General features: G+C 53.4%; 1 protein-coding gene and 1 long non-coding RNA gene across 7 annotated transcripts; one reads left to right on the top strand and one right to left on the bottom strand.

Annotated features, from left to right (window-relative positions):
- Positions 1-501: 501 nt before the first annotated feature.
- CA7 (carbonic anhydrase 7) lies at positions 502-10,697 on the bottom strand. 6 transcript variants are annotated; one of them, XM_084861149.1, is made up of 8 exons: positions 9,811-10,510; positions 8,904-9,101; positions 7,548-7,745; positions 3,900-4,018; positions 3,034-3,129; positions 2,859-2,921; positions 1,876-2,031; positions 508-1,374 (listed from the first exon to the last, which is right to left on the bottom strand). In XM_084861149.1, the coding sequence occupies exons 2-8, from the start codon at positions 8,956-8,958 to the stop codon at positions 1,252-1,254; spliced, it is 810 nt and encodes a 269-aa protein (XP_084717275.1). In that variant the 5' UTR covers positions 8,959-9,101; positions 9,811-10,510; the 3' UTR covers positions 508-1,251. The 6 variants fall into 6 exon arrangements, with proteins under 6 accessions (XP_084717278.1, XP_084717273.1, XP_084717275.1 ...); XM_084861148.1 differs by having other exon boundaries at positions 8,904-9,291; positions 9,811-9,825; XM_084861152.1 differs by lacking the exon at positions 8,904-9,101 and having other exon boundaries at positions 502-1,374; positions 7,548-7,672; positions 9,811-9,927.
- On the top strand, positions 9,874-13,756 carry LOC311610189. Its single transcript, XR_014792909.1, has 2 exons — positions 9,874-10,009; positions 13,560-13,756. It is a non-coding gene; the product is annotated as an uncharacterized lncRNA (long non-coding RNA).
- The last annotated feature ends 6,721 nt before the right edge of the window (positions 13,757-20,477 follow it).

The following is a 20,477-nucleotide window of genomic DNA, read 5'->3' as shown; positions in this document are numbered from 1 at the left end:
TGTGAGTCTCATCTAAATGCCTCCAGCTGCAACCCGCATGTTCAGGTCTTCAGGAGCATGGGAGGCTGAGCAAGTGGCTCTTTATTTCCACTGAGCTACTCTCTTGGGACAGGAATTGTGGGAAAGGCCTGAGGACACAGGAGCCCCAGGGTCAGCTGGGTTCCCGGGGTCCCTCTGGTTTTCCTGATCTTTCCCCTTTCACGTGTGGCTCTACCCCAGACCCTTTAGGACTCCCCAGTAGCCCCGGGGGAGTCCCAGGCTCCAGCCCAACCGGTCCTTTCAGCCCCACAGACACTCTGGGTCTCTCACCTCTGAGCTTGCTCACCAGCTCTTCCCTCAGCTTCAAACACATTGTTCCCTTCGCTCTGCCTTGGGATTTATTTTTTTTCACCCGATGAGGTCGTAGGCTCCTCCTCTTCTCTGCCCCCCATCACCCCTGCCTGCCCTCTCTATAACCCTGACTTGCTAAGTACCCATGTCCCTCCCAACATCCTGTGCTTGGCTCACCACGGTCACGTCCCCAATGCTTAGAACAGAGCTTGACATAGCACAGGCACTCAAGGGGAATTTGCTGCATGGATGAATGCATTTATTAACCACTGCGTGGATGGATGGTCATGTAGGCGGCTTTGGTGGCGGGGGACGAGGGGAGATACTACATAAGCTGTAGCCAGAGCCTGCCCATGGCAGCAGGTGGCTGGAGGGAGAAGGCCGTGTCACCTCCAGCAGACTGGGTGCTTTTTTTGTGTGTTTTTTTTTTTGTGTTTTTTTTTTAATGGCCTGGCAGTGAGGTGCGCACATGGCGGAGGCCTGCAGAAGAGGTAATGCCGAGAGGGTGTGCCCATCTCTAATTATTATTGCTTGAGCCTTTCTGGCAATGTCAGCTGCCTGCCCCGGAGAGCTTGGTCTCGTCCGTCACAGTGTGAGCTCAGGGTGGGGCCGCTGCCACTGGCAGTGGGAAGAAGACGAGAGGAGGTTCCCAGGGACCTTTGGATCTCGGGGAGCAGAGGCAGCCCCAAGCTTGGAACCTGCTCGGCTCTTGTCCTTCCTGTCCCCAGGGCAGCTGACGAGTGTCTCCTGACGTGGGGGTCCTGTCCAGAAGCCTGGAGGGTGGCCAAGGAGCAAGCCAGCTGAAGAGGGGGGGGTGTCTACAGCCCCCCCAGGCAGGGAGCCTTAGATAATTTGGTGTCTGCTGACATGGAAGCCCTTGGGAAGATAGTGTCCTGGTGGCCAGCCGGGCAGCCGGGCAGCTCAGAACCGGAAGGAGGCCTTCACCAAACGGCCCATCAGTGGCTGTGGCGGCCGGAAGTTGTTCACCATGTGGATCCTCTCATCGTCCACCGAGGTGAAATGCAGGCCCCGGAACTTCTCCATCTTGAGAAGGCAGAAGAGAAACCCAGGGCGGAATGGAGTGCTGTGATCCCTTCTGATCCCAGACGCATCATTTTGGCCTACCTGGCCCAGCCAGCTCTGCCTCTCCGCCCTCCCCTTCCCCTTAGGGCTTGTCTCCAGTTCTCCCCGCTCATTCTCTCTTGGGGACCCCAATCTCATTTATTTATTCACGCCAGGGCCTCTGACCCTGCTTCACCTGCTTCCAGTATTAACTCCAACTAGTTAACACTGATCAGCAAATACCACATTGAAGATCTTAACACAGTAGGCATGACCCCCAGGATCCAGGGATCTCCCCTCCCAGCCTGTGTCTCTGTCCTAATGACCCGTCCACCAAGCTAACTTCCATCTAAGAATCCAAACGTTTATTAGCAAAAGATGAGGGTCTCCTTGGTGGGCCCACGGGCCGTGGGCTGCTGGCTGGGAGAGCCACACCGCTGGGGTGGGCCCCGAAGGCCGCCTCCCTCCACCCGGAGGACTGACCTGCCTCTCAGAGATGCTGATGGGCTGTCGGAGCACAATCCAGGTGACGCTCTCACTCAGAGGGGGTGTGGTCAAGGAGCCCGGGTAGGTCCAGAAGTGCCGGCTGGCAGGCAGGAGGCAGCTGGGCTGGAAGCAGGTGAACTGGGCCTTGGTGCCCTGCACGGGTGGGGAACCCAGAAGTCAGCATAGACCTCCCACTAGGACCAGACCCGCAGCCCCCCTACCTGTTTCTGTCAGGGGGAATCTAGGCTTCTCCTTGGCTCATGGATGCAAATAGTGGGCACATGCCAATAGTGGGCAGATCCCAGATGCCAATCTCCTAGCCGGGGCCAGGCCCTGTCCACCCATTGGCTCGTATGTAAAAAAGCTGCAGGAGCTCTTTGGCCACATGTCTTGTCCCTTGCCTTTTATTTTTTTAATTTCTTTATTGATTAAGGTATCACATATTTGCCTTAACCCCCCATTCCAATCCCCCACCTTCCCCACTCATGCCCCCGCCCCCCTATTGTCCTCGGCCACTGGTTAGGCTCATATGTGTGCACATAAGTCCTTCGGTTGATCTCTCCCTTTTATCCCCACCCTCCCTTTGAGGTCCAACAGTCTGACCCATGGCTCCTTATCTCTGGGTCTGTTCTTGTTCATCAGTCTATGTTTTTCACCATTTCCCCTATGTCCCTTGCCTTTAGCGGCCCTGAGTGGCGCTGCCTTCGGGACAACCATGAACGGATGTGACAAGAATCTTATCAATCCTTTACCCCCCAAGATGGCACGCTGGGGGCTCCATGGGGCCCCTGACCCTGGTAAAGAGGAGTCAGGTGCAGAATTCTGCAGGAGCTGACCTGCCCCCTTCATCTCACCGAGGGCTTACTACCAGAATGGAAGAGTGGATGGGTCTGCTCCGTGATGTAGCCTCTTCCCTTCTCTCTCCCCCCCTCTCCCCCTGCCGGCTGCTCTGGGTCAGAGGCACGGACCGCTGATCTCACCTTAAACCGAACCATGTAGAGTGCGTCTGTCAGACGGTTCATATAGGGGTGTTCAGCCCCGATCTGTCAGGGAGAGGGTAGTGTGAGCCCAGTACCACTGGGTTCTGGAAATAGGGGCAGTCCCAGGCCTTTCATGCCCCCCACCCGCCCCCTGGCCCTGGGCAAACCCCCTCACCTCCAAGAAGACACCGACCACTGTCAGGCCGTCGGGGGCTGAGGCCGCCTCCCCAAAGGTGCTGTACTTCTTGGCGTTCCAATGAACCAGGTGCAGCTAGAGGGTCAGCAACAGGCCGGGCCGGTGCTCAGCACCCCACGGGCCCCAGGGGCTCAGAGCAGGGCTTCTCTCACTCCCATCGGACTCCTGGCCCCTCTGAAGGCAGGACAGGCTGCCCAACCGCCCCCGGGCCTAGCTAGCATCCTATGTGGGCCTGGGGAGCCCCCAAAGGGCATACCGAGCCTCCACCTTGCTCTGGGCCCACCCCTTTCCTGAGCCCCAGGGAACCTGGCTCGGGCCCTGCCCCCCATGAACTATCTATAAAACAGATAATGGCCATCCAGGGACACTCCCTGGGGAAGAGGCACTTGCACGGAGTCCAAAGAATAATTAGGGGTGATCGGCGGAACCTGGGGGAAAGGTATTCCAGGAAGAATCCCTGGGGGTGTGCTCTGGGGCCTCATCCCCCCCCCCCCCCGCAGGGCAGCATGGGAATAACTCGGGGGAAGAGGAGGCTCTGCAAGGCCAAGTGCACGCAGGGCCTTGAATGCTAAACGCAGTCCTCGAAGGCTTAGTAGCAGGGGTGTGGCGGGACTGGATTTGTCCCTGAGAAAATTCCTTCCGGACACACAAGACCCGGGCAGCCGTGGGCAGAGTTCGGCTAGAAGACCCTGGGCTGGGGGTGTAGGTGGAGGACATTCCTCCCCAAGACACGGGCTGCTCCTCCCCAGTCTCTCCAGAACTCCAGACCAGGCCCCTGCCAACCCTCTGGCTATCCAGGCCCCCACTCCTTCCCCAAAGGGACTCCCACCGAGGAGGGTCCTTACCTCGCAGGGGAACGACTTGCCGTCCACCATGTGCTCCGAGCCCACGTTGTGCATCTTGCCCCAGTGGAAATGGAACTGCCTGAGCCGGTAGGGCCCATCCAGGGGGCCCCCAGTCACCACTGCGGGGAGAAGCGGGGCGTGAGGCAATCCACGCGAGAGAGGCCACAACAACCGGCAGGCGCCAGAGCCAGCCAGGATCCGGGGAGTACACAGGAGGGAGATACACTTTTCATTTGGAAAACTGGTGGGGCTGATGGGTCTTGGGTCAGTCTCCACTCTGTTCCCTGGGCCCTTAGCTGGGCCAGGGCAGAAGTCCTGGCGGCCTGCAGGTGGCAGAGAGTGTGGCACTGACAGAATACATCTCTCTGTTATCTCCCCCTCCTGCCCAAGTTTGCATGGAAGCTGGAACCTTGCGTCTAACACCCCCCCCCTCCCCCGCCCCCCCCCGCCAATGATCACTAACAATATGCCCCCCATGTCTGAAGTGCTGAACAAAAGTTGGGTCAGAAGGAATATTCTGCTTAGTCCTCCTAGTAGTTCCTGAGGGCCAGAACCTATTACCTCTATTTTGTAAAGGTGGGAACCAAGGCACAGAGAGGGCAAAGCATTTGCCCAGGGTCACACAGCAAGGCACTGAGCTAGGAGATGAGCCTGCATATCCTTTGTAAGTCCAGAGCCCACGCCCCTTGCCCCTAATCACCAGGCCATGCTGCCTCTTCAGAGGCCGGCTCCTGAGGGTCCCCACGCTGGTGGCTGGGCCCAGGTACCCCCTTGGGCTCCTTGGCGGGTCCCATCTGTGCTGGTTTATGACTTCCCCACCCTGATGTCTGGTGAGCTGGGGCCATGCCTAAGGCCTCCTGAGACTTCTTGAATTTCTAGCTGAAAGGGATCTGGCCGTGGAGGGAGCTGCTGCCAGGCCTGAATGTGAGCCCCTGGATCAGGTGACTGCCCTGGGCTCAGAGTTCCACTAGACCTCTCAGGACGGTGACCAGGCCAGGGCCTTGCCCTCTGAGGGCCCCTTGAGGCGGAGGAGGAGGGGGAGGAGGAGGAGGAAGAGGAGGGAGAGGGGAAGGAACAGGAGGAGGAGAGAGGACAATTCTTGCTGTCTGTCCTGCCTTATCTGAGAAGCAGGGCCTTTAGGCTGAGCTCCCTGACATGGCCTTCGGGGAGCCCCTCCTCTGAGCATGCCATACCTGGGACCCAAGCGTGGTCTCTCAGAGAATGAATTCCTTCCCTAACCCCTTGAACTTGGCTTCTCTGGCCTCCTCATGACCATAAAACACACTGCCATTCACTGTGCGCTTACTGCATTCTGAACTCCATAGGGGTCAACCCCCCTCAGAGACCTTGAGGGGGACACATGGTTGTCCCCATTGGACAAATGTGAGACGAAGGCTCAGAGAAGTGGGTATTCTGTCCAGGGTCACACAGCTATGGTGTGGCACAGCTCCAATCATCTCTCCCCCAAACCTACCTTCTTTCCACGGACTCTCTGCCCCCTCAGGCCTGGGTATTCTGGTAGGGGAGGGAACCCCAGCGGACTTGAAAGCAAGTCCCCATGTCAGTGGTTCAGGGGCATGCCCCTTGGGTCTTCTACCCTCACCCCATACAGTGGCCTTCGTTGAGCTACTGATGTCTGAATTGAACCCTCAGTGCCCTCCGTTTAGGAGGTGCAGCCATATGAAAACTGCTCCTTCATAAGCCTAATCTAGGGTTGGTTATCAAGAGTCTCATGTCCCTCTCCAAAGCTCTGGGTGAGAGGCTTTTCTTACAGTTTTGTACCAGGAAATGCTATTTCTCTTCTCTGAGGATTCTGCAGCAAGAACGATAACTGATCCTCTTTTCCTTTTTGCCTAGCCTACCAGGGAACTCAGAGCTAAGCAACTAACATCAGTCCCATCTGACTTCCCTCCTCTTCGATTAAAAGAAAAAAAATTATTTGGGGGAGTGGGAGAGGGAGAGGGGTGGGGGGAGAGAGGGAGAGGGGTGGGGGGGGAGAGAGAGAGAGAGAGAGAGAGAGAGAGAGAGAGAGAGAGAGAAACATCAATGATGAGAGAGAATGATGGATTGGCTGCCTCCTGCATGCTCCCCACTGGGGATCGAGCCAGCAGCCTGGGCATGTGCCCTGACCAGGAATCAAATGTGACCTCCTGACTGGATACTCAACCACTGAGCCAGGCCAGCCGGGCTGACCTTTGATTTTTTTATTTGCAACTTAAGTTCCCTTGAGTGCTTTTATTATGTGCATGGGAGGGGGGAGCGGGAGGTTAAGCAGAGTTCCTGTCACTTTCTTACACAAGAAACTCCAGCAAGTCTCCTCCTTGCCCCACTCCTCCCCTCCTAAGTCTGATCCTAAGGACACAACTCCTTCACGGAGGAGCGCTTCTGAGGCCGTCTGCCTAGGAATTTATCGTGAAAGCGCCTGGACTTTACTCCCGGGGCAAAGAGACCTTGGGGAGAGCGCCACGGATTCCCGCTGGCCTCTCTCTGGCCCAGGAGAGCTGGGACCTTGAGGCGGAATGTGGGCTGGGAAGAAGACCTTTGGAGTTGGACAGGCTGGTTTGGGCCCTCCCCAGCTCACTGAGTCTCTACCTGCCTATCTTTTCTTTAAAAAAAAAAAAAAAAAAAAAAATCCTCACTCGAAGACATACTTTTATTGATTTTTAAAGAAAGAGAAGAAGTGGCGGCGGGGGGGGGGGGGGGGGGGGGTTGGAATCCATGTGAGAGAGAAACATTGATCAGCTGTCTGTTGTACCTTCCTGTCTACACTGGGTTTTGGACCCACAATCACCAATCAATATTGATTGGTTCTCTGACTGGGAATCAAGCCCACAGCCTTTGGGGTACGGGACGGTGCTCCAACCGAGCCCCCAGGCCGGGGCACCTGCTTGCCCATCTTAGAGGTAGATTCTTGAGAGGAATCAGAGAGCTGCCCGTGACCTTAGCAAGGGGCCTGGCACAGAGCATTTTCGCTGCTTTCTCTCTCTCGCTGCTGGGCTTGGCCAGGTCACCCAAAGAGGAGGGTTCAGCCTTAGGCCGCACAGCCCTGCGGTGACGGGGCAGGGAGTGCAGTGGAAACAAACCTGACCTAAAGCACTAACGAGAAGGAGGGGAAGCGGCACTTCTTGAGCGTCTGAGCATCTGCTGTGTGCCAGCACTACAAACACCGCTTCAGCGTTTTCCTTTTTCCTTTCTATGACCCTAGGGAGCAACATAAGGTCTCGTTGCCGAAACCGGTTTGGCTCAGTGGATAGAGCATCGGCTTGCGGACTCAAGGGGCCCGGGTTCGATTCCGGTCAGGGGCATGTACCTTGGTTGCGGGCACATCCCCGATAGGGGGTGTGCAAGAGGCAGCTGTTTCTCTCATCAATGTTTCTCTCATCGATATTTCTGACTTTCTATCCCTCTCCCTTCTTCTCTGTAAAAAGTCAATAGAATATATTTTTAAAAAATAAATAAAAAATAAGGTCTCATTACTCTCATTTGATGCCTAAGGAGACTGAGGCTCAGGCCACGGCTTTACAGCTGGTGAGAGATGGAGCCTCCCCCAGCCCGACCCCCCACCGCATGCTGCCCCTCCTGTGCCTGCCCCAAGCAGGGTGAGTTCGCCAGGTGGAGGGGTGCCAGAGTCTGTGAGGGTCCACTTACCAGATCGATCATCGCTGTCGTTGAAGTCCACCTGGACGGAGTGGCCATTGTTGGCAATGCTGAGGGACGTGCAGCCCTCGTAGGAAAGCTTCAGGGGCTTCAGGCTGGGCGAATACACAGCTTGTCTGGATATGATATTGATCGGTGATTGGCGGACTCCCTGGGCAATGGGATACAGCTTGTACCACTGTGAGGGGCCTGTGGGTTGGGAGAGGGACGGACTCAGGCCAGCCCAGGTGTCTCCCTGGTATCCTTCCAGACCTTGGCCCCTGCTTTGGAGCTGTGTGTGGCCTGGAGCTCCAATCCCAGCTCTGCCACTTCCCCTCCATGTCCTTGTCTTCGAAGTGACCTCATGAAAACTCACCACCCAGCCCTAACCGGTTTGGCTCAATGGGTAGAGCATTGGCCTGCGGACTCGAGGGTCCCAAGTCCGATTCCAGTCAAGGGCATGTACCTTGGTTGCGGGCACATCCCCAGTGGGGAGTATGCAGGAGGCAGCTGATTGATGTTTCTCTCTCATCGATGTTTCTAACTCTCTATCCCTCCCCCTTCCTCTCTGTAAAAAAAAAAAAAAAAAAAAAAAAAAAATCAACAAAATATTAAAAAAAACCCACAAAACAAACAAAAAAACCCTCACCCCCCCAGAGCTGATAGGAGGCCCAGAGAGGTAGTGCATGGAAGAGAGCACAATACAGCCCTAGGCTTATGGGTGGTTCTGGGCAGTGAGTCCTCCCAACATCTAGTACCTGGTCGGAGGGATCCCTCCCCGCCAGGCATCTGCAGTTCCTGGCCTGACTCCACCAGGTATCTGGCTTTTCCCGCACCTTGGGCATGTTCGGGTTGTTGTTTGTGATAATAATAACAAAAGCTCCCACCATCCTGGCTTTGACAGTGTGACATGCGTTTGTTCCTTACAGCCACTTTGTGAAGTAGAAACCAAGGTGGTCCTCATTTCACCAATGAGAGGACTGAAGCCCACCCAGGTATGTGCACACATACACGTGGGCACTGGTATAAGTCTAGCACATGCATGAACTGCCCCTAGCGGTCCTCCCCAGCATGTGCCTACCGATCCATAGAGTTTTCACATATGTACGCATATGCATAGTGGCCGGAGCTCAATGGGCCCTGAGCAGCGAGGCCCAGCAACACACGTGCGTACAAACACACACATACCTTGCTGACTATACCTGACACACATATATGCACCCTTACCCAGAGACTGCTTGTTGCAAACCCAGATCAGCACTAAGGGACTACAGCAAAACACATGCTGGTATGCACACACACACACGCACGCACACACACCCCTGCGTGCACACCCACACACCTGCATGCACACCCACCGGCACCCACCACCTGCCTCCCAGAGGCTCCATCTGCAGCCGAGAGGCTTCTCCCTGAGGAACATCCTGAGATGCAGCCTATTTTTAGAGCTTTGCCGGCTGGTGCTTCTCCCTGTCTTTTGGCTTCTTACGTTTTCCCGAGAAAATAGCAGCAGGTGCCAACAGAGCTGTGTCCCCAGTGGATGACTCAGATCGGGGTCCAGACTCCCTGGGTTATTTTTGAAGTCTCTCGTGAGTATGCTGCCCGCTGGCACCTCTGTCCTTTGTCCTTTTCTCCCTCGGGGACCCTCCACTGGAGCGCCCAGGTCTGGGTGGGTGAGGGGCAGCCAGCAATCTGAGGGTGGCTGGCCATGGGGCAGGCCTATAGGATGCTGGAAGCTCAGAGCGTGTGGGCAGCGCTAGAGAGAAGGCTGGAGTTAGGGAATTCTGACGCTCCCAGAAGCTGGCTTGGAGCAGGTGGTGGAGATGATCTAGTATGGGTTGTCAGCTTGCCCCTTTTCTGCCTCTCTCTCCATCTCTGCCGGTCTCTGTTGCCTTTCTCTGAATGTCTCTTCCTAGCTTTTGCATGCACACATCTGGAGTTCTCCCTCCAAAAGATGCCCCCGTGTCCTTGGGGTTCCAGAGGGGGTCAGATACCCCACAGCATCTCTCTAACGCCCTCTGGCCCCAGACTGTAGTCCAGGACATCCACCCTCAACCCCCATCGACTGCGTCTCCCCACATTAGGGGTGGGGTTTGGGGGGTGAGCGTAGGGAGTGTTCCTCCCCCTTGAATTTGCCCTTCTCCCACCCCCACCTGCCCTGCCTGGATCTGCCCTGGAGCCTGGATCTTGGGTCCTCAGGGTTCACCTCTGGGAAAGGGGGAAACCCTTACCGCCACCCCCCCACCCCTCCATCTCAGCCCCAAAAGGAACTGACCTGCCACAGGCCCACACGCAAGTGGTCTGCCTCGGCTCCCTTCCTCTCTGCATCCTACGGAAACTGAGGCAGCACCGAGGAGGATGGCGCGGGCCACGCCTCATGCCGGGACGTGTCCAGACACCCTGCTCCACGGAGACACCCCACACACCCTCCGTGGGCACCCCGAGGTCCCATCTCCTCCGGTACCTGCCGACAGGTAAGCGCCGCCGCACATCCTCCGGGGACACTCTCCCGGGGCCATTCGCCCTTGCCCTTGCGGGGCCGGACGCGGGCAGATTCCTGCGCGCTCCATCCCGCATCCATCTCGCACCCACGCACCGCGCTCCGCCCCCGACCGGCCGCCCTGTCCCCGCGGCTCCGGGTCACTTCCAGCCCCGGTGCCCGCGGGGGGAGAGGGCGATCGCGGCCCCGGTCGGAGCGAGCGCGGCGGCGGCCGGGGGCTGCGCGGAGGAGGCGGCACCGCGCGGCCGGGGAGCAGCGCGGGCTTTGCGCCGCGGGGCCAGGGGAGCCCGGGCTCGGGCCGGGCAGGGGGGCCGGGTTCTGGGGGGCTGGAGGGGATTTTTTTGGGGGGTGTCCCGGTCTGGCCTGAAGGGTGCGGCGGGCTTTGCGGGTCCGGGAAGCCCGGGGAGCCCGGGCCGGGCTTGAGGGTCGGGGGGAGGGGGGGAGTCGCCGCGGCTCCGGGCCAGCTAGGGTCCGCGCCTACCGTCCTTGTGGCCGTAGCCCCAGCCGTGGTGGCCGGTCATGCCGCCGCCGCCGCCCCGCAGTCGTGCACCTGCCGCCGGCTGGACTCGGCTCCGCTGGCTCCGGCTGCGGCTCCCGCCCCGCTCGCTGCCGCGGAGCAGCCTCTTAAAGCGGTGGCGGGCGGAGCGGTTCCCGGGAGACCCGCCCCGCCCCCGCACCCCCACCCCTCCCCGCACCCCCACCCCATCCGGGCGAGAGAGGCCGGCCCGCACCGCCCCGTCCGCAAGCTGGTTGAGCCCCCAGTCGAGATGAGATGCGGGGCTAAGGGGGGACGTAAACCTCTCCGGTCCTGACCTGATGACTCTCCTTCCTCCTCTCCAGCACGTGTGCAAGCTCTGGGACCAGGAACCGCTCGGGTTTCCCACATTCCCTCCCCTCCCCTCCCCAGGCTGGTCCCTGGGCAGGGACCTGTGCCCTGGGCCCTGAGTCCTCTGGGCTTGGGGAGAGATTCCCCTTTAAATTGCGAATTGCGCTGACCATCATGTCCAGAAACTGGAGCTTCCCGTGTTTGCCAGACGCTCGGGCAGGTTCCGGGCTTCGGGTCTATCCTGTTCTCTGGACCTCCAGCTTCCCCAGAACGTTGGGTGGTACCTCCATTAGGTCTCTCTGAGAGGAGGGGACTGAGGCCTAAGAGGTCGCCCTAGGTCACTAGCCAGCTAGTGAGTGATTCGCTCCCAGGTTGTGTCATTCCAGGGACTGTGCTCTTTACTCCCCCCCCCCCCCAATGGGGCAGGGATGGGGGCAGGTGGGTCCTGTGGGTGCAGGGGTCTAGGAGCCTTGGGGGAGGGCAAGGGCGGTCCAAACCCTTAGCCCAGGAAAAGCCAGAGCCTTCAAGGCAAGTGGGAAGTTTTGGCACAAACTAGCGGCATGAAGACAGACAGATCCACAGACATCAGCTGGCTTACTCTTGGATCCAAGTCCCAGACCTTGCCTCCCACCCCCTCTTTTTCTCCATCGCTTCTTCATTCTGTCCAGGACTCTCTGCCGGTCCCTGTGCAGCCCACTCCTTGTCCCTCCTTTCCTTGCCTCCCATGGCTCTCGGCACACATGCAGGGAGCTCAGGCCCCTCACGCTGCCTTCAACCTCACTGCCGGTCCTGGCCCAACATTTTCCCACCCTCTAGGTCTGGGCATCCGTCCTCCACCTGGTACATCCTTTGTCTCCCACCGGCTGGTTCCAGCCTGGCCCAACCTAATTCATCTCAGGATGTGCCTTGTGCCAAGACTAGGGCTAGTGTCTGGCTAAGTCTTAGCAGGCAAGACGGACAGCTGGGTGGACAGAAGGACAGGATATGGTCCCACCAAGGTGCCTGCCCCCAACAGGAGTTCAAAGGGCCATACGTGCCTGCTGGTCTGACCTTGACCAGAGGAGACTCTTCTCAGGCCCTGCTCTTGGCTGACCTTATGAAGGATTCTGCCATTCTGTCTGTCTGGCTCCCCTACTTCTCCGTGGGTGTCTATTCATCAGTTTCCCTCTCCTCAGCCCTGAACCCCAGTTCCCCAGGAGGAGTTGTGGAGATTAATGGACTACTTTCAAGGGAAGTCAGTGATTTCTCAGCCCTGCCTTGATATCCTTCTCTGACCCAGGAACAGGGAGGGGCCCTTCATATAAATATCTGACCCTCAGGTGTGGACGGGGGACTCCTGATAGAGATGCCAGGAGTGGCCCCGAGACCAGCAAGTGACAGAGGATGCAACACTGCCGAGGCCCCAGCTCTCCAAGCCAGAAATGTCATCTTCAGACCAGGAAGATGAAGGCTGCTTCCACGTGACCTGCTGCCTCTGTTCAGCTCGCAGAGGAGCCTGCCTTCTCCTGGGGGCGCTGTCACACCCTCAGGGCCTGGGGACAGGCGCAAATGTGGGTCTACTTCCCTGACCCACGTCCCCCTCACAAGTGACCCAGGCCTTTTCCACATTTGTCTATAGCATTAAACATAAATTGGAATTATTTGTATAGTTTTGCATCCAGTTTCATCTGCACAGCAATCCTGGGGGAGGGGGGGATTTCACCCCATTTTACAGACGAGAAAAGCAAGGCTCAGAGAAGTTTAATTATGGTGCACCATGAGTGGCAAAGCAAGGATGAAACCCAAGGCTGCTGAGTCCCGTATTCAATATGTCTAAAATCACCGGGAGGGGGAAGAAGTGGATTTTAAATTTGGTTGTCATTTGTGCATATATATGCTTTGCATAAGTATGCATCACTCTGGAAGGAGTTAAGAGAAACTAGGGAGAAATTTGCCTCCAAGGAGGAGACAGGGAGACTGGAAGGGCGGGGGAGGGGGAGGAATAGAGGTGGAGGGACACTCTGTGCTGCCTACTCCTTTCGAAAGAATTGAATGTGTACAGTTGACTCTTGAACAATATGGGTTTGAACTGCACAGGCCCACTTATACATGGATTTATTTTTATTTTTTTATTTTTAAATATGTTATTGATTTTTTTTCAGAGAGGAAGAGAGAGGGATAGAGAGTTAGAAACGTCGATAGAGAGAAACATCGGCCAGCTACCTCCTGCACACACACACACACACACACACACACCCTCCCCTGGGGATGTGCCCGCAACCAAGGTACATGCCCTTGACCGGAATCGAACCCGGGACACCTGAGTCCGCAGGCCAATGCTCTATCCACTGAGCCAAACCGGTCTTGGCCATGGATTTTTTTTTTTTTTTTTAATAAATACATTCAGTACTCTAAATGTATTTTTTCTTATGATTTTCTTAGTAACATTTTCTTTTTCCTAGCTTAGTTGATTGTAAGAATACAGCCTATGGCACATATAACATACAAACTCTGTGTTAACAGACTGCGTTATCAGGAAAGCTTCCGGTCAACAGTAGGCTATTCCGAGTTAAGTTTTAGAGGAGTCAAAAGTGATGCATGGAATTTCGACTGCATGGGGCGTGGATCGGTGTCACTCACCCGCATATTGTTCAAGAGTCAACTGTGTCACCTCTTTGACAACCAAATAAAAGTTGATCCCATTCTCTCCTTCCTGCAGCTTGACTTCAAAAATTTCCTCCCAGCGCTGGAGCACCGGGAGCTCAGGAAGATGAGAGGAGCCGGTGGAGCCTGCCTGTCTCAGATGGAGCCCCAGTTGTCCCGGCAGCCATTCAGGTCAACCTGGTAAGGCCTGCGCCCTCATTCAGGCGCCTCCTGTCTCAATTACGTGCTGTCATTAAAGCTGAATTGATTTCACTGCTCTGGAGTTGACTCTTTGGCCTCGTTGGTGTCAGTGGATCCTGGATTTTGCTGTTTCTGGAGGAAATGTGAGGGCTCTGCTGAAGGGCTGGGGAGGAGGGCAGGAGCAGCTTGCATAGCCACACCTCGTTCATCAAGCAACTTTGACCTGATCTCACTTTCCTTCTTGACGGTACCGTGCTTTTGCTCTGTAGCTGATAAGAGGCTCATCCCCACCTTGTCCGCTTTATGGGCGTTCCTGTGAGCATGGGTTGAGAAAATAGATGTCCAATGCTGCACCAACAGGCAGAATCATGCCTGCTCTTCACAGTATTATCATGCACAGGACCAACAGGCAGGCTAGAAGCCCGATGGCCTAGAGATTCTAAGATCAGAATGATTGTTTCTTGTGTTTTTAAAAAACATTTCCCCTCCAAGCATGTGTGGGGATGTGTGCAAGCAGTGGGATATAATGATCCTGGGCTGTGGACTCAGACAGATCTGGGCTTTGCTTCCAGCATCTCTGGCTGTGTGACCTGGGCAAGTTGCTTGACCTCTCTGAGTCTGTTTTCTCATCTGTAAGATAGGAATAGAGAGTCTAGAAGGCTAATAGTATAGTCAGGTAAGGTGATTCCTGGCACCACGGATGCATCCATGAGACCCTAGTATCTCTTGTTCTTCCCCCTTTCCTTGTTGGGCACATTTAAAACCCCAAACATGCCCTAACCATTTGGCTCAGTGGATAGAGCGTCGGCCTGCAGACTGAAGGGTCCCAGTTCGATTCCAGTCAAGGGCATGTACCTTGATTGCAGGCACATCCCCAATAGGTGGTGTGCAGGAGGAAGCTGATCAATGTTTCTCTCTCATCAATGTTCCTGACTCCCTCTCCCTCTCCCTTCTTCTCTGTAGAAAATCAATAAAATATATTAAAAAAATAATTTTAAAAAAATCCCAAACATTCCTTTGCCAATTATAGTAGTGGCAACTCAACTATTCATTGCAGAAAATTTGGAAGAATCAGAAAGTATATAGAAGAAAATTTAAATAGATCATGTGACTCAAGAATCAGCACTGTTAATATTTTAGTGACCATCCTGCCCAGCTTTTTAAATACATGTTAGTCATACTTAAAAAACAATCAGAATCACATGTGTTCACATGTATAGCTTTGTGATCAGCCCCCCCGCCACACACACACCTAATGCTCTATGGTGTTTGGTCAGCCTTGGAGAACTTGACACTTAACAACTGCACAATGGTTTAGTATATGAGTTATTTCCAGTTTTCATTATTATAAATAGTACTGCAGTGAACATTCATATTTATATGTCTGATGCTTCCTTGGGATAAGCTGCTAGAAGTGGAGTTACCATATCAGATAATATATACATTACCAGTAAGGCATTTAAAAATGTAAAGTAGTTTCAGAAATGCATTCTTTCATTCAATAGGCATTTGTTGAAGATTTATTAGATGTCAAGTATTGGGGCAGGCAAGGGTAATACAACTGTGAACATTATAGACCCTCAGCTGTTTCAGGAGGGGTGGGAAAGAGAGGTAAATGATTGGCCAATAAGAACCAGGATGAGAAGGGCTAGGATGGGCAAAGGGCAGGCAGGGAAGGTTAGTGGCGGAGGCCTGGGAGAGTGTCCTGGGTTGTGACTGATTCTTCCTGGCTGTTTTCCCATACATTGTAAATTCTTCTAGGGCAGAGCTAGCTCCAAACTTCCTGGGAGCTCAATAATCCAGTCTCCACCGGCTGGGACCAACAATGATGGGTAACAAAATAGACCTGAGCTGGGTCTGGCCAGATCAGTTGGGGTGATTATTTCTAATCTCTATACCACCTCTTAATGACCCTGGGACTTTGGAATTTTATTCACCTTCCAAGTTTCTGTTCTCTTGTCTGAACTGGGATGAGCAATAGTGTCTGTTCATTGGATAAGCCCAAATGGGCACAAAATGAGGTGATGCACATCAAGGGCCTGCCTGGCATGTGACTGCTCAGTAATGTGGTTAGGTCCTAACCATGGTCGGCAAACCGCGGCTCCCGAGCCACACGTGGCTCTTTAGCCCCTTGAGTGTGGCTCTTCCACAAAATACCACGGCCTGGGAGAGTCTAATTTGAAGAAGTGGCATTAGAAGAAGTTTAAGTTTAAAAAATTTGGCTTTCAAAAGAAATTTCAATTGTTGTGCTGTTGATATTTGCCTTTGTTGACTAATGAGTTTGCTGACCACTGGGTTAGGGGCTCAGTTTTCCCATCTGTTCAATGGGAGATTGGCCTAGATCAGAGGTTCTCAAACTCGAGAGTGCATCAGAATCACCTGGAGGGCTTGTTAAAATAATGTCCTTGCCAAAACCGGTTTGGCTCAGTGGATAGAGCGTCAGCCTGCTGACTGAAGGGTTCTGGGTTCGATTCCAGTCAAGGGCATGTACCTTGGGTGTGGGCACATCCCCAGTAGGGGGTGTGCAAGGGACAGCTGATTGATGATTCTCTCTCATCGATATTTCTAACTCTCTCTCTCCCTTCCTCTCTAAAAAAATCAATAAAATATACAAACAAACAAACAAACAAACAAACAAAAAACCCCAATGTCCTGGCCTTGGCCGGTTTGACTCAGTGGATGGAGCGTCGGCCTGCGGACTCAAGGGTCCCGGGTTTGATTCCGGTGAAGGGTATGTGCCTCAGTTGAGGGCACATCCCCGTCGGGGGTTGTGCAGGAGGCAGCTGATTGATGTTTCTTTTTCCCTCTCCCTTCCTCTCTGTAAAAAATCAATAAAATATATTTAAAAACAAGAACAACAAAAACAACGTCCTGGCCTCATCCCAGAGTTTCTGATTCAGCAGCCTGGGATGGGGCTGGAGGATTTGCATTTGGAACAAGTTCCCAGGTGATGTTGATGCTGCTGGTCCTGGACCACACTTTGAAAACCAGTTTCAATGAATGCAGCCACGGTCTCCTGTTCTGATACCCGATTCTTCGTCCTCCACAACAACAAAGACTCATTCATGGGCCTTGAGCTCCCAGATGGCAGAGTTTGTATCAGATCAATCCCCACAGCTCCAGCGCGGGTGCTTTGCCATTATGGGTTGAATTGTATCCTTCAAAAAGTTGTTGAAGGCCTAACCCCCAGGACTTGAGAATCATGTGATCTTATTTTGAAATAGGGTTTTTGGAGATATATTCAAGTTAAGGTGAGGTCATTAGGATGAGCCCTGATCCAATGTGATTGGTGTGCTTATAAGAAAAGAAGGGCAGCCGAAACCGGTTTGGCTCAGTGGATAGAGCGTTGGCCTGCAGACTGAAAGGTCCTGAGTTCGATTCCGGTCAAGGGCATGTACCTTGGTTGTGAGCACATCCCCGGGGGGGGGGGGGCGGGCGCGGAGGGTGTGCAGGAGGCAGCTGATCGATGATTCTCTCTCATTGATGTTTCTAACTATCTATCCCTCTCTCTTCCTCTCTGTAAAAAATCAATAAAATATATTTTTAAAAAAAAAAGAAGAAGAAGAAGAAGAAAGAAAGAAAAGAAGGGCAGCTGAAACTGGTTTGGCTCAGTGGATAGAGCGTCGGCCTGCGGACTGAAGGGTCCAGGGTTCAATTCCGGTCAAGGGCATGTACCTTGGTTGCAGGCACATCCCCAGTGGGGGGTGTGCAAGAGGCAGCTGATCGATGTTTCTAACTCTATCCCTCTCTCTTCCTCTCTGTAAAAAAAAGCAATAAAGATATATTAAAATATATATTTTTATTGATTTTTTTGCAATAAATTGATTTTTTATTGTAAAAAATCAATAAAAATATATTTAAATATTTTTTTATTGATTTTTTTACAGAGAGGAAGGGAGAGGGATAGAGAGTTAGAAACATCAATGAGAGAGAATCATCGATCAGCTGCCTCTTGCACACCCCCCACTGGGGATGTGCCTGCAACCAAGATACATGCCCTTGACCGGAATCGAACCTGGAACCTTTCAGTCCGCAGGCCGACGATCTATCCACTGAGCCAAACTGGTTTTGGCTAAAATATATTTTTTTAAAAAAAGAAAAAAGAAGGGCAGATAGAAACATGAGGGGAGAATGCCATGTGACCCTGGAGTCAGCGATGGTAGCTCTGCAGCTGTAAGCCAGGGATTACCAGCAAACACCAGAAGCTGGAGGCAAGGAAGGATTCTTTCCTTCAGGCTTCATGGGAGCATACTTCCAGTACCTTGATTTCAGGCTTCTAGCTACCAGAACTTCGAGACAATAAATTTCTGTGTTTTTCAGCCACCCAGTTTGTTACGGCAGTCCTAGGAGACGAATACACTGAGAGATGTGTTTTTATTTTTTATAGGTACCACCAATACAGATCTTTTCAAAATCATACCTTTTAAAAAATATATTTTTATTGATTTCAGAGAGGAAGGAAGAGGGGGAGAGATAGAGACACCAATGACAAAAGAGAATCATTGATCAGCAGCCTCCTGCACAACCCCCACTGGAAATCAAGCCCGCAACCCAGGCCTGTGCCCTGACCAGGAATCGAACTGTGATCTTCTTGTTCATAGGTTGACACTCAAACACTGAGCCATGCTGGGTGGGCTACATTTTTAAAAAAATATATTTTTTATTGATTTTTTACAGAGAGAGGAATAGAGGGTTAAAACATCAATCAGCTGCCTCCTGCACACCCCCCACCGGGGATGTGCCCGCAACCCAGTCACATGCCCCTGACGGGAATCGAACCTGGGACCCTTCAGTCCGCAGGCCGACGCTCTATCCACTGAGCCAAACCAGTTTTGGCTGGACTACATTATTTTTTTATAGGTAGTATGGCTCTCCCTAACCCCCCAAATTTTGAGATGTTTTCTTTCATGCAGTGCATAGGACTGCACTGAGCATGAGAAGCTAAGCAGTAAACTCGCACCCATCTCCTTTTGACCTTTCTACAGTCCCTGGGCATATTTTATTATCCCTTATATTTCATCTGTCCCGCTGGAGCAGGAAACGATAGCATAAGCACTTAATGTGCTGGGAGAGCCCCGTGGCTTTGTTTCCCATCAGCTGTTCCATGGGTGCTGGGTGGGGGCCAGGGAAATCATGAGAGGGTGTGCCTCAACCTTGACTCCAGAGACAGCACCCAGGGGAAACTGCATCCATCATTACTACAGGGTTACTGTCAAGTTGTGTTCCCACCCCTGTCTACATCCCAGGGCAGGTTGGGCTTGGGGATTTGTGCTCCTTCCCACCTTATTTCAGGCAATTATTAACCTGGAAGTGGCTGCAGGGATTTAGTGAGAAAAGAATCCTGGTCGCACTGCCTGCTGGAATCCTGGTTTCCAGTGTCCTCTCCTCCCCTCTTCCTTGTAGAGGCTACCACCCGTTCCCACAGGGCCGCCGTCCTCTTCTGGAAAGTGATTCTTTTCAGAAAGCAAAGGGCTGTAAACTCCTCCTTGCTTGTTTGTTCATGGTCCTCACATTTTGGCCCGGGGTGTCGCTCAAGCCTCCTCTGACCACTCCCTACCCTTCACCTAACTCCCACCCCTCCAAACTCCTTTAGTGCCCCCAGCCTGCCATGCCTTCTCTGTCTCCCCAGGTGACACCTGCTGCTCTTCTGCTTAAAACATTCTTCCTTGCCCATACCACGCCAAACACTCCTGGTGTGTGTGTGTGTGTGTGTGTGTGTGTGTGTGTGTGTGTGTGATGTGCCTCTGTGCACCTCTCAGCTCCCCCATTTCCTCTATCTATAGTAGGGGTGTCGAACTCAATCAGAGAAGGGGCCAAAATCTAAAATCCAGCCTAAATTGCGGGCCGAATGGTTTACTGAACAGTCATAAACTGACAATGTCATAAACTGACAGCGGAGTGCAGTGATGACAGCGTGGTGCGGGCCACATTGCAAGGCCTGGCGGGCTGGATTTGGCCCGCGGGCCTTGTGTTTGACATATGTGATCTATAGGATGGCCATATTGTCTAGTAAGTACTTGTGTACTGTTCCTCTCCCCTCTTGGGCTATGACCTCCCCAAGAGCAGGGCCCTGGTCTTATTCATCTTTGGTCTGTACCTGCAGCTGGGAGCAGCTAGCTAGCTAGCTTTATGGCTGGAAACAGGTCCTCACAGTGGGCTTGTTGCATGAGATGATGATGGGTGACATGGGTAAATCATCATCGCCATCATAATGAAAGGTATTGTTCAGACAGGGGTTTTTGTGTGAGTCTGGTTCTTTATATTCAAAATCTCATTTCATTCTAGTAGAATCCTCTGACAGAGAACCATGTATCCCCATTGCACAGATGGATATGCGGAGGGCTTGAGAAGTAAAAAGCGGGCCTCACCACTAGTTAAGTAGTTAAAAAACCCAAACCAGCCTGAGTCCAAAGCCCGAGTCTCCCCGCAATCGTCGCACTTAGAAAATCACCGAATGGCTGAAACCGGTTTGGCTCAGTGGATAGAGCGTCGGCCTGCGGACTGAAAGGTCTCAGGTTTGATCGGTCCCAGGTTCGATCCGTCCCAGGTTCGATTCCGGTCAAGGGCATGTACCTTGGATGCGGGCACATCCCCAGTAGGGGGTGTGCAAGAGGCAGCTGATGATTTTCTCTCATCTATGTTTCTAATTCTCTATCCCTCTCTCTTCCTCTCTGTAAAAATCAATCAATCAATATATTTTTTTAAAAAGAAAAGCACCGCATGGCGGAGAGCGGATCTGGTGCAGGGAGGAAAGACTTGACCAACCAGTCCCAGGCCAGGTCCGGGCTCGGGC

This window comes from Pipistrellus hanaki, assembly GCF_964339955.1.
Source record: "Pipistrellus hanaki genome assembly, chromosome: 15".
NCBI lineage: Eukaryota > Metazoa > Chordata > Mammalia > Chiroptera > Vespertilionidae > Pipistrellus > Pipistrellus hanaki.
Note: the sequence above shows the minus strand (reverse complement) of the source record. Positions and strands in the feature narration are given on the sequence as shown.

Bases quoted from the DNA above. Each gene is read 5' to 3' on its own strand.
- CA7 (XM_084861147.1), bottom strand. From the start codon at position 10,112: ATGCGGGATGGAGCGCGCAGGAATCTGCCCGCGTCCGGCCCCGCAAGG. The intron at 2,032-2,858 runs GTGAGATCAGCG...CCACCCGTGCAG, and splicing joins TCTACATGGTTCGGTTTAAG to GGCACCAAGGCCCAGTTCAC. The intron at 1,375-1,875 runs GTCAGTCCTCCG...TGCCTTCTCAAG, and splicing joins TCAGCATCTCTGAGAGGCAG to ATGGAGAAGTTCCGGGGCCT.